The 13,075-nt window shown below is 42.7% G+C and overlaps 1 protein-coding gene across 3 annotated transcripts; it reads left to right on the top strand.

Moving 5' to 3' along the window:
* Positions 1 to 233: 233 nt before the first annotated feature.
* Positions 234 to 12,222, top strand: RNF146 (ring finger protein 146). 3 transcript variants are annotated; one of them, XM_057409153.1, is made up of 3 exons: positions 234 to 322; positions 5,882 to 6,037; positions 10,449 to 12,222. In XM_057409153.1, exon 3 carries the CDS (start codon positions 10,450 to 10,452, stop codon positions 11,506 to 11,508), a length of 1,059 nt encoding a protein of 352 aa, XP_057265136.1. In that variant the 5' UTR covers positions 234 to 322; positions 5,882 to 6,037; position 10,449; the 3' UTR covers positions 11,509 to 12,222. The 3 variants fall into 3 exon arrangements, with proteins under 3 accessions (XP_057265136.1, XP_057265153.1, XP_057265144.1); XM_057409170.1 differs by lacking the exon at positions 234 to 322 and adding an exon at positions 470 to 493; XM_057409161.1 differs by lacking the exon at positions 234 to 322 and adding an exon at positions 3,662 to 4,860.
* The last annotated feature ends 853 nt before the right edge of the window (positions 12,223 to 13,075 follow it).

The raw sequence follows: 13,075 nt of genomic DNA, 5'->3' as shown, positions 1-13,075 counted from the left end.
CGCCTCGGGGCCTCACCACAGGATGCCGGGAGAGCCGCAGCCCCCACGTCGCCGCCCCGGTCCCCGTTAGCCCAGCAACAACGGTCAAGCCCCACCGCCATGGCACCGCCCCGGGGACGGGGCAACACGGTGTCACGTAGTGGCGTCACGCACGCACGCGCGCGGTCCTTTCCTTCGCTCCTGCCGCCCCTCCCTCTGCGCCGCGTCACAGTGGCGCGTTCGGCCACTCCGTCCCGCGTGTGACGTCGGCGCGTCCCGCTGTCCCGGCGGTGGGGCCGGAGGAGGCGGCCGGTGACGGCGGCGGCTGCGGGCTGAGCGGCGGGTGAGTGCCGTACCGAGCGCGTCCAGGGACGGGCCGGGGGGCGGTGGAGGACGAGGAGGAGGCCGCCGCTAACGGCTGCTCTAACAGCGCCCCTCTTCCGCTGCCGCCCGGGGCCGGCGCTGCCCACGGGCGAGGGAGCGAGCTGGGGTGGTCACCCAGAACAAAAGGCCGGTGAGCGCCGCGACTGAGGGGCCCGGCGGGCAGCCGTGCCCGGTATTGTTTTGGTTGAGCGGCGAGGGGGGAGTGTGGAATCACCACCACCATCCCCCGCCCCGCCCGCGGGATCACGTGACGGGCGCTGCCGGCCACCGCCGGTGCCCGCCGGGAACCCCGGTGTATGCGTCCTCTGCCGCCGCCAGGCCGGGACCGGGCTAGTTCTTCCGGCAGACCACCCCCCCTGTCGCCGGGCCGCGGCGCCTTCGTGCGGCAGTTCTGCCTGGGAGACACGGCATCCCTCTGCCCGTGCCGCGCGGGGCCCGGCCCCGCTTTGCAGGCTCCGTTGTGCTCGGCCGTAAAATAGGTCAGGAGCACCGGCTGTGGCGTCGTGATGCGGGGCAGAAACCCCCGCCGAGCGCTCTAGTTCCTACACTGGTGAGCAGTGCCTTGAGTAGTTGTGTGCTGCGCGATGTGTCACACGCCTTTCAGAATGTCACTGCTGGAGCTGGCTCGCCCCGGTGACTGGGGTGATCGCTGGGGTGAGGCTGGGATGGAACGAATGCCTACAAACAGTCGTAGGAGCACAGTGCAAACAAGGAGCCGGTGTTTTGAGTGGAAGCGCTTTTGTTTCTTTGTGCTCGATGGTCGCGGCTCGACCGTTCGGATTGCATTCCTTCGGAATGTTAAAATGGGACATGAAAATGCGTCTGGCTTCTGGTGCGATACGTGCTGCCACCCTGAAAAATTATTACAGACTCTTCAGTTAATAGGAGTTTTTCACGCAAAGGGCATAATCAGAATGTTGAAATAGTTAAAACCAAATAAAAGTGTGGCTGTTTTCTTTGTATAACTTTTCTGTGCTGTGAGACACGACAGAAATACTGTAGGTTTTATTACTGGTGGTGTAGTACCACCGGTATACATTGTATAATTACAAGGAAGAGTAGGGAGCAGAGCTTTAAAATGCTTTGCTTTTGTCAGGTTTGTAATACTGGAATCCTGCTGCTTTGTTAGGTGCTGCCTCTGGACAGCAGGCTGCCGAAAAATAGCGCTTAAGGCCCCTCTAAAAACGCACTACCCCAAATTACAGTCCATAATAGTGCTGAAGACATGGTGAAATCTGAATATTGATTTGGTCATTTTGAGTAAATTCTTAAATGTTGCATATCCGCAAGAACTTGATGCGCAGTCTTGCACAGTTAATACTGGGATTTCTTTCCAAGTGAATCAAAATAGTTATTGTTTCAGTTGCTACAATGCTGAGTCCTTACTGAGTGAAAGGAAAAGCTCTGGTCTTGTTTCCTTCAAAATACACTGCATCAATTTAGGTGGAATTGAATTGTCATTTATTTAGAGAGCTGGAGCTGCATTTAAAGGATGTTGAACAGTGGACTACTGGAATTAGTGGGGAAAAAGTCTTTTTGTTTAATGTTTTTTTCCTCTCTTCTGTGTATATTAGTCAAGTCTGCGTATATAAGACATTCATGTACTTTCTGTTTCTAAAGCGTCGGTAACTTCAGACGAATCAATTTCTGCTTTGTTTTCTGCAAAATTTCGTTTTGTTTGAGTGATCTAACAGTTTGTTCTGTTAAATAAATTGAAACAGGATATATGGTTAAAATTCAAATTCAGTGCTCCAATTGTAGCATAGAAGAACCTCATTTTGAGTGAATATGTAGCAGTTTAATACCAAAATGATTCACTGTTCTGCACTTACTTGATCTTCTGTGATTCAGTTCCAAATGTACGTAAAAGGGTTGTTCTTTTATTAACGTGTAATAGCAAAGAATGAGTAGTGACAGGCAACCTGAAGCCTCATCACAATCAGCAGTTCCTGAGGAATTGCTCTCAGTTTAAGAAACACATCCAGAAAAGTAAGTAAGGGCAGGAAACAGTGAGGTTATTTATCTGTTGTGCTATCCAGTGCCCAGAGACAGTGTAAAAAATACCTGGTAGACTCAGTGCCACGATCTGATATTATACTGACAGTAGCAGACCTTCAGACAGGAGAGTGATTCTTCCTTTTTAAAATAAACCCCAGCCACCTTCTTTCTTCCTACTGTTGGGCTCATGGTGATTTGTAGGGAAGGGCAGAACTGCAGAATTCTGGGCTTCTTTTTCCCATCTGTGCCCTCTCCCCTCCTCTTCCCTCTTTTCCATTTTCCCCCCACCCAGTGCTTGATTTATGAATTGGGGAGTTTGGGTGAATGGATGGCAAAATCCATTAAAAAGTATTTAATCGCAGAAGAGCTTTTATTCTTCTGAAGCAATGCTGTAGCTGCTGACTTTCCAACTTGCGAGGGGGTGTGTGAATGAATTTGTGATGGCAGTTTTAGATTACAGAGTTGCAAAATGTGCAAGATCTGTCATTTGAAGTAGGACTCAAATAGTAGTCTCTGGTTTGGTTAGAAGCTGGTATACCAATGGTTTGTGCTTGTTTGCTTTTTTAAAAAAACGGAGCTTTTACCTACGGAGAAGTTCTCTTAAGACTGCAGGTAACACTTCAGCAGTATTTCAGAGCTGGCTTCTTAAATATGTAGGTTTCTGGAATGTTTTGTTGTTGCTGTTGTTGTTTCCAAAGAAGTAACTGGAAAAAATGGTGTTGAGTCTGATAGTTTACAGGGAATCCAGTGGGCGCAGTTGACTGAACTGACAAGCAACTGCTTCATTCCACCTTGGCCTAGTAAAAACGACATTTTTCTTAAGGAGAACCTGAAACCATTCTGGGAGATAGATCTGGTAGAGAGTCCACCACTTCAATGGGTTAATTAAACACTTCAAAAATCTTAAAAGCTGTGTGGAAAAAGCAGAGGTGACTTCTCCCAGCAAGCATCCTGAGAGGCTTTCATGGGGCAAAGAGAGCAGTTAAATGCTGGCTGAGCCTCAGTTTGGGAGGGGATGTTGCCCAGTTTGAATTCATGCTCGTGGTCAGTGGGATTATTCTTCATCTGTTGCATCTTGAATGAAAGTTTCAAAATGGATGTGTGGTAGGATGCACATATTTAGTGAGTATGCACAAGGAAGGGATCCTCGCAGGTTGCCGCAGGTAGCGTAACTCCTCATACTACGTAGAGAATTAATTGCTAAGTATAGAACATAGCTCTTACCCGCTTAACTTTAAAGGAGGGAAAAAGTCCAGGAAGGAGTGTGTGTTTATAACTGTGTCTTTTAGCTCATTTAGTAAAATTGTCGAGATTGGCATGTTAAATAAATAACAATGTCATGAAATGTAGAGGTTACCTACATTCGTGACATTTCGAGAAGTCAGCTTGGGAACTAGCTCCTGAAAAGAGCTATGCAGCAATTAGAAAGTTGCCTTACCATACTCCTGTAATTATGTCCTAATTGGATTCTTCTAGGTATAATTACATACCTTGAATATGTGCATGCATTTTTATTTCCTAAGAAATCTGCCAGAACAGAGCCAACCTTTTTCTCCCATCCCCACATAACATTTGTTCTTATGACATGCTAGGTCTAATGGTGGATTGGAAGAGGTAGTGGATTGGAAGAGGTAGTAGATAAAAGGTTTCAAGTGATCCCTACAGAAGTAACAGAAAGCCAGCTCCCCAGATGAAGGACTGAACATCAGGCCCTTAGCATCAAGCTTGTTGCAACTGCCTCTTTGATCATAGGAAACATAGTATCTCATCTGAGTGGATTAATAGGGCTGAAATTTTAATGCAGTTGCAGCTCTTGGTTTCAGATTGATGTGTGAAGAAAAGGGAAGCTGCTAGAATGATGAGGGGAAGAAAGGTGTGGATAGGCTTGTTAATTTTTGCATTTCTCCTTAGGAGCTTTTGCTATAAATAGCTGCACAGAATGTTACATGGAGCTCAGCTCTAAAGAAAATAACATTTGAGTAATGTGTCTTATATGGAATTCATCGGAACATTTCCCTCTGATGTTATTAATGATAAATTTTCGATCATTTGATGAAGCACAGAATACTGTAATATTAAATGGTGCCTGTTCTTTCAGGCCCTTATCATTCTTTGACTTTGCTTGACTTTTACGTGCGTGATCTGCATTGTATTTGTACCGAAATATTTTTTTTCCTGGGGCAAATGGAAATCTTAAGATGTGACGTTCTCAGGTGTGCTTTACACCATTCCTATATATAACAATTTACAGCAAATGGAAATTATAGTTCAGAATGCTTATGAATCATCTTGAAAGCTACAGCCCAGAAGGAAGGTACAACTTTTTGGCTCAACAGTCTTTTTACAGAAGATTCCCAAACACTTTCTGTAACTAAGCGTGGCTTTTACATGTCAAGACCTTCTTGTTTAGGGCATGAGAATGCAGCAGTGAAATTTTGATGGTCCCCCTTCCGTCCCTGAATTTGCAGATGCCTGTGTCCCTAGTGTGGAGTTATTTAGGTATGTGTTAGGCACTTACTGGTTTCCACTGAGTATTACTTGTGTGTGAAATGACTTAGCTCAGATTCTGTTTGGCAACATGCACAAAATGTCTTGTGTCTGACATTACCTGCTAGGCTGAAGAGGGGTGTATTACCTCAGGGGTGTGGAGGCTGAGTTGCATCCTTGTCCTTTGTGGTTTTTTAGAGATCATCACATGCATTCATTCCATGAATGGACCTTGGAGCCCTTCATCCAGCACTTTATAAAGAAATAAAGGAAGGTCCCAATTAATCTTTTTTTTTTGTTTACCTTGTTAATCATCAAATCTAGGTCATAGAGCTTGTGTATCAGCCCGTGTGATGACATCCACATGTAGATTTATAAAGAAAAGCATGCTGAACATTCTGAGGTTCGTTCATTAAATGAATGCATATGATCTCTGAGGAAGAGGACAGGGACACAGGGCTCTGAGCTACAACCTGCTTGAAATATGGAGAGGACCTAGGGGAAATCAGCTGTTTGAGTGCACTGTTTTCTCCTCAAGCATCTGAAACTAGACCCTGTTAAGAGGCAAGATACAAACTTAAATAGTCCTTAGGACAGCATGATGTGGATCATTTTATAAAAAGGTTTAGGAAGCCATTGTGTTTAAAACAGCTGAGTGTAATGAGTCACTTTAATTAGAGCTTGAATTTGCATAAATAACTTCAGTCTTGTTTTTCTTTTTCTGTCCATGGTCACTTAATGGAAATGAGCTGTTAACTTATTATAGTTAAATATATCTGCCTTTTGGAATAGTTTTGAAAGAGATAATTTGCTCAAGTCAGACATCAAATTAATTGACATCAAAACTGTGGGCCAAAACTGATTATTGCAAAAAATAAAACAGAAATTTGATGATATATTTATTGAAAATAGCCTGCCTCAGGTAAATGAAAGCACAGTAATTTCTCCCCTGTAACAGGACCGTGGCATTGTATTCTGCTTGTTCATACCTCTGTACAACACTGTAACGGTGATATTATTTGCTTTCCATTAGTTTGCAGAGAAGCTGAAACACTGTAGCGGACCGTTGGGCTGGACAAGTAAGGAATGAGCCAGGTTGGGAAAGAGGACCTGCCATCCTAGCTGGAGACATCTGAAGAGAGGACGTTTTAGTCTTGTAGCATGCTTCAGTAAAAATTGTTCAGAAAACGTAAGCTGTTGTCTTGTTAATGTACTTACACGTGTCAGCTCCGTGGTAGACTGCTTAATCACAGTTAGAACTTGACTTGAGTTTGAAAAATTACTCAGTTCTGGGGTGGTTTTGTGGGAATTTACTTTGTCTTCCAGTAGAGTCCTCAAAGGCCTGGGGTCTTTTCATATAATTTAATACATCACCTCTTCCATGCTTTGTGTGTTGATGAAGGTGCTCTAGGCTGTGCACCCTAAGCTACAAATTAAATACTAAATATTTAGTATTAATATTAAATATTATATAAAATATTAAATAATAATACTAATAATTAAAAAACACCCACAAAAGGATAATAGAGAGGTGGGATCTGGTAAGATTGTGGCCTAGCTCATTCTCAGTTGGCTGTATGTATGCTAAAATGCAGTGTTCAGATGCTTATTGTTCCCTTACTTATACCTAAATTGAGGATTTAAGTACTTCACATAAAATTATTTTTAGAACTTGCCCTTGAGTTTGATTAATTTTTTCCTCACTATTCAATAATGTAATATTCCCTCTTGCCAGAAGTGATTTAAGGAACCCAACCCTCCAAAAACCAGACCTTAACTGTTTCATAACAGTTCTAATATGAAGCCTTTTTTGATTAAACCTTGTTACAGATTACTGTTAATTTCAGGAAAAATATTTTGTGATCAGTTGCAATGAAAGTGCTTCCACAGCCGTAACATAGCAGGGTACTGGTCCTAGATGGTTTTCCTTCTTTCAGTAAAAATCTACACGTACATCCTCAAAACAGCTTGTAAACATACTCTGTGACCTACATTTTATACTTAAAAAGGTAAACAAAAAAGGATTAATTAGGATCTTCCTTTGAAAACAAAAAGTGTTTAAGCATCAGTTTAGTTGATATGAATCCTCAAATACATAATTGTCCTGCATTCTGAGCACATTCAACTGCAGTTGTGCTTATCTTTTAGGAGTTTCAGTTGCTGGCTAACACTTGTTCAGAGATAAGGGTTTAGTCCTCCAGCTGTATTCATTTTACACCTAACGTTTTCCTCAGTCACTAAAAATCACATAGGAAATTCAGAATAAGGTATTTACTCCTTTCTTTTCATACCCTGCATTATTGTCTTGCTCTAGAAAGGAATCTATTAAGAACCTTGAAATTAATGGGTGACCTATTGAGCACAGTTCAAATATTAGCATTTTTGTGCTTTCAGTAAACAGGTGAGAACTTTCACTCTTCTTTTAGTTTACTAATAAGTTAGTTTATGATATCAGAATTTGGTTTGTCAAAATGTATTGCATTTATAATCCAAGCAGTGCATTTTAATCCCCTCCAAAATCTTAATTATGGTACATGACTTGTATAGAAGTTACATATCTACAGGTTGTTTTAATCTTCTGAATCTGAAAAGGATAACCTTATGAAGCGTATTCAGGGAATTCAGGGAAAAGCAGCCTTTTGTAAAACTGTGGCATGGCAGTAAAAATCTGCTTCTGTGCCTTTTCGCACAGTAGTATCTCATTATGAGAGCACTTGAAAATTCAGATCCTTTACCTCAGCCATGGTTAGCACAAATTGATCAGTACATGGATTTCTCTTTCAGCTCTTTCGTGAGATATGGTTAGGTTGTATTTGTGGGCATATTCTGAAATCTCAATAGCTTTTCTTTCCCCCTTTTTCTAATAAGTTTCTCATTATAAAATCCTAGTTTTAGTGAAAAATTCTGTTGCAAAATATAACCTTAAAATTGTGAGACTCCCAGAAATCAACTTACCACCTTGTTAGCATGGAACTCACAGATAGATGTGTACTGTATAGTGAAAAGACAGTTACTGGGTGGTAGGTAGTGGCGTGTCTGTATCTGGCATGCTGATTTAAGGTCTAGTATCCAGATTTGTCTGTAATCTCAGAGAAAGAAATTGAGATATGAAACTGAAACAGAGGTAGATGCAATTACGTGCTACCTCAGGAAAAAATATTTAAGCTGTAGAGCTTTTAGAAGAATGATTTGATAAAAAATGGGTTAAAGAGGCATTGGTCTTACGAGAGGAAATTATAGTGATAGAAGGGAACAGGCAGCATACAGAAATACATTTTTCAAGTAAATAGAACTTAATACATTATTGCAAAAATAAATACAGAAACTGACTGAAGCTATTTTTTTTTTAAATGTATTCATAAGATGTTTATGGCAGCAGAGTCTTTTGCAGTAAATGAGGCATTTGCTGTTGAGGTAACACTTTCTGCTAGAAATGTGTGTAACATTAGAACAGGCCATCCAGGGAAGTTTTGGTATCTCCATCCTTGCAGGCTTAAAAAAAGTCAGCTAGCCAAAGCTGTGGCTGATCTTGTTTAGTTTGGTAGTAGTGCCATGTGGAGCTGGGGACTGGTCTGCATTACCTCAAAAGGTCCCTTTTGGCACTCATACCTGTGATAATTTTGCATTAACTATTCCTAGCTGCTTGTACAACAAAGACAAGTTTGGTTGAAAGGCTGGTTTGCTGAATATCAGCCTCAAAGTTCCTTGGGGATTTAAGTGAGAAAAGGCAGCTTTTTGGGCTCCATCTCCCAAAGCCCATTTTTCTCCCTCATTTCACATCTAGTGTTTGGTTTGCTAATAAATAATAAAATAAGAACATAAAAGGCAAATTACCATGAAACAGACTGTGAAAGATTGCCATGGCAAAAGTGTAGTTGAGAAGGCATTTGCATATTTAGACTAGAATTTTTCAACTACTGAAATCCTACACAATGCCAAAGTGACAGTTTTGCATTCCCTTCTGTCTTACAGTTGGTTACAAAATCATCTCTAATACAGATATGATATGGGCAGAGAAGGTAGGGGCAGCGACTTCACACATCAATCAAATTATGGTTGCATATCTTCTGTGGTACACTGCTCCTTCTGCTGGGCTACAATTCCTTTAGAGATACTCACAGAATCATAGAATGGTTAGGGTTGGAAAGGACCTTTAGATCATCTAGTTCCAACCCCCCTGCCATGGGCAGGGATACCTCACACTAAACCATCTCACCCAAGGCTCTGTCCAACCTGGCCTTGAACACTGCCAGGGATGGAGCATTCACAACCTCCCTGGGCAACCCATTCCAGTGCCTCACCACCCTTACAGTAAAGAACTTCTTCCTTATATCCAATCTAAACTTCCCCAGTTTAAGTCTTAACCCATTACCCCTTGTCCTGTCACTACAGTCCCTAATGAAGAGTCCCTCTCCAGCATCCTTGTAGGCCCCCTTCAGATACTGGAAGGCTGCTGTGAGGTCTCCATGCAGCCTTCTTTTCTCCAGGCTGAACAGCCCCAACTTCCTCAGCCTGTCTTCATACAGGAGGTGCTCCAGTCCCCTGATCATCCTTGTGGCCCTCCTCTGGACTTGTTCCAACAGTTCCATGTCCTTTTTATGTTGAGGACACCAGAACTGCACACAATACTCCAGGTGAGGTCTCACAAGAGCAGAGTAGAGGGGCAGGATCACCTCCTTCGACCTGCTGGTCATCATGCTCCTTTTGATGCAGCCCAGCACACGGCTGGCTTTCTGGGCTGCGAGCGCACACTGAAGCCGGCTCATGTTCATTTTCTCATCAACCAGCACCCCCAAGTCCTTCACCGCAGGGCTGCTCTAAATCTCTTCTCTGCCCAACCTGTAGCTGTGCCTGGGATTGCTCCGACCCAGGTGTAGGACCTTGCACTTGGCATGGTTAAACTTCATAAGGCTGGCATCAGCCCACCTCACAAGCATGTCAGCTATATCAGGGAGTTCACTTGGTGTTTAGGAAAAAGGAAACCAAACCAAATCAAATAAAAATAAAAATAACCAAAACAAAAACCCAGCTAATTTTTCAAATCTGGTTCTTTCTGCATCCCTGTGGTTGTTCTGAGCTCAGTTTGAGGGATGGTAGAGTGGGGGAATACTTCAGCTGTATGCTGCTGCCAGGTATATTTGCTAGTGTGGAAACATACCTAGTATGAGGTACTGTTCAGGCAATCCCTTAATCAAACAGATGATCACCATGTTTGCAGCTAGATCATCTCTTGAGGGAAGAACCAAGCTTCTTTAAATTTCCTGAGGAGGCTCCAAAGTAACTGTCTGACTGAAGGTTCATTAATCATAGTTAAGAGAAAGAACAGAGGAAATTCCAAAATTCATTTTCTAATTTGACATGATAACATGCTGAAAATTAAACAGATAGATTGGTGATTAGCAAAATAAATGTTCCCAGTACTCTAGTCTGTCAGCTCAGGAAGCAGAATATTAACCTGTCAGTTTCTTTTAGTTGAGCTTCATAAATGATAATTTAAGGTGAGCATCTCATTCTGTGTGTGTTGAGGTCAAAGGTGACGTAAGGTACCACTTTAGTTTGACACAGTAAACTGATTGAAATCTATCTTTGATCCTTTTCAGGATGGCTGGCTGTGGCGAAATAGATCATTCAATCAACATGCTTCCCACAAATAGGAAGACGAATGAGTCGTGTGCTAATGCAGCACCTTCCCTGACAGTCCCTGAATGTGCTATCTGTCTGCAAACGTGTGTGCATCCAGTAAGTCTGCCTTGTAAACATGTTTTCTGCTATCTGTGTGTGAAGGGAGCTTCTTGGCTTGGGAAACGATGTGCACTTTGCCGGCAGGAGATCCCAGAGGATTTTCTTGACAAGCCAACCCTATTGTCACCAGAAGAACTCAAAGCAGCAAGCAGAGGCAATGGAGAATATGCTTGGTACTATGAAGGTAGAAATGGTTGGTGGCAGTATGATGAACGTACCAGCAGAGAGCTGGAAGATGCCTTTTCCAAGGGTAAAAAGAGCACTGAAATGCTAATTGCCGGGTTTTTATACGTAGCAGACCTTGAAAATATGGTTCAGTATAGGAGAAATGAGCATGGACGCCGCAGAAAAATAAAACGGGACATAATAGATATACCAAAGAAGGGAGTGGCCGGGCTGAGGTTGGACTGTGACGCTAACACTGTCAACCTGGCAAGAGAGAGCTCCGCTGATGGTGCAGACAGCACACCGACTCTGGGGGCTGCGGCTGGGCAGCCTCTAGCATCCATTTCTGCTAGGCCCCTGCCATCACTAGATGGTCAACTGATGAGTCCTTCAACGCCATCACCTGATGCGAGCAATTCCCTAGAGAACTCTTTTGCCCACTTGCAATTAAATGAAGACAGTATGGCTGAAAGGAGTCACAGGGGAGAGGGAGAAGAAGACCGTGAATCATCATCTTCTGGTAGGGTGCCAGCCCCCGACACCTCTGTTGAGGAGACCGAATCGGATGCTAGCAGCGATAGTGAGGATGTGTCTGCCCACCTTCAGCAGCACCTGTCCTCTGTCCAGCAGAGACACTTGAATGCAAGTGCAAGCCAGTTGGGAGCGGATAGACCAGTGGCAGGGGGCGGGGTGGCAAACACAAGTGTAAGATCTAGAAGGCCAGATGGACAGTGCACAGTCACTGAAGTTTAAATCTAGAGCCATGCGATTAAAAACTCAGTCCTGTATCTGTAAATTTTCTGTCCACGTTGGCATTGCACTCAAACCTAGCAGTGTGTTTGGTGGGGAGGTGGGGTGAAGGGGAGAAACAGATTTGGCCTGTTTAACTTAAGTCTCTTAACTTGTCTCAGCTGGAAGACTATTAATTGTAGGAAACTGGGTTGTCCTCTTTAATGGTTTGAAAGCTGCTTAGCAATGCCCAGTTTTCTTGAAAATGTCTTGTGTTTATTTTGTAGCATTTTCCCCTTGGAGATACTCGATCCCTTTTTTGGCCAATGTATATCTACTGTACAACTTGAATTGTCTTCATTATCTGACTGTTGCATTAAGTGTCTTACTACTTTCTGCATGGATTGATGTATGAAAAGAACATTAAAGCAATGTGGGAGCAGGCAGGATGTCGGGTGTGAGCAGGAAGCTTTATTTAATGTGAGAAAATAGATGTGAGCTTGGAGTTAAAAATGTGTTTTTACTAGACAAGAGCAATCATTTACCTTTCTTCAGTGGAAATGTAAAAATGCTGTTAACTTTTGTTGCAAATTCTTACCTATACACTCTTCATGGCATTTTCATTGGCTTTGCCATTTAGTCCCTGTAGGTTTGTTTTTGAGGTCTTTCTTGATCTGTCTTGTTTTTGTTACGGAATTTATAATTTAATAAAACTACATTTTATCAGTAACAATCTCAGATACGTCTCCAGTTTAATTGAGCTTCACTGGAAGAACTTTAAAGGAAATTATCATAAACCATCTTCCAGTGTTTGCCACAAAGGAGGACTTGCTCTGAATGTTATGTTCACGTTCTTGCATCCCAGACTGGGTGCCTGTCAAACACAACACTGTATGTCTTTCTTCTGAAAAATCATGAGTTGCAGGCTTAATGCTGACACAGGCTTAACACTTGTCTCTCATCTGAAAAGCTGATCAGCTCGCTTCAGTCCTACAGCAGGTAGAAGTACCACACACAGCCCTACATCAGCAACAGAAACATTGAAGTAAAAGAGCATGAGTTATCAGACTTGAACCTGTAACAAAGAACACGGATGTTAAGGACTATATTGCTGTTTGTCTGTTCTTCATAGCAAAAGTAGGGCAGTGCAGGAAAGGTAGTTTTGTACTTTATTAGCAATCTAGGAGATGCGTTTCAACAAACTCTCTTCTGTGTATTGGAGAAGATTGAAAAGCACAGCTTGTCTTTTCTGTTGATAGCAGTTGGTTTACATTTTTTTTTCAAAGTGAGAAACAGCTGATTCTGGACTCAGTCTTTAAAGTAAAGCTAATTAATCTGCAATTCTGAGTACATGTATCCCTGCATAGAGAGGGACAGTAGCTGATACATAGGTACTACATGTCTTCAGACAGAAGTTGCTGTTGGCAGGTAATCATTTGAAGGGAATTAGAAGGGCTGTTTTTTAGAAATGGTAGAATTAAACTTCTGAAATGTTCTCCTTACTGTAATGATGGCTGCTGTGTCTGATCTTGGGCAGAGCTGTGACAGCCCTCCACTTTGTGTCCTTTGCCTGCAGGTAAGATCAGTGGGT

This window comes from Pezoporus wallicus, unplaced genomic scaffold (genome assembly GCF_028554395.1).
Source record: "Pezoporus wallicus isolate ANWC-B61680 ecotype Strahan unplaced genomic scaffold, APGP_CSIRO_Pwel_v1 contig_3817, whole genome shotgun sequence".
NCBI lineage: Eukaryota > Metazoa > Chordata > Aves > Psittaciformes > Psittacidae > Pezoporus > Pezoporus wallicus.
Note: the sequence above shows the minus strand (reverse complement) of the source record. Positions and strands in the feature narration are given on the sequence as shown.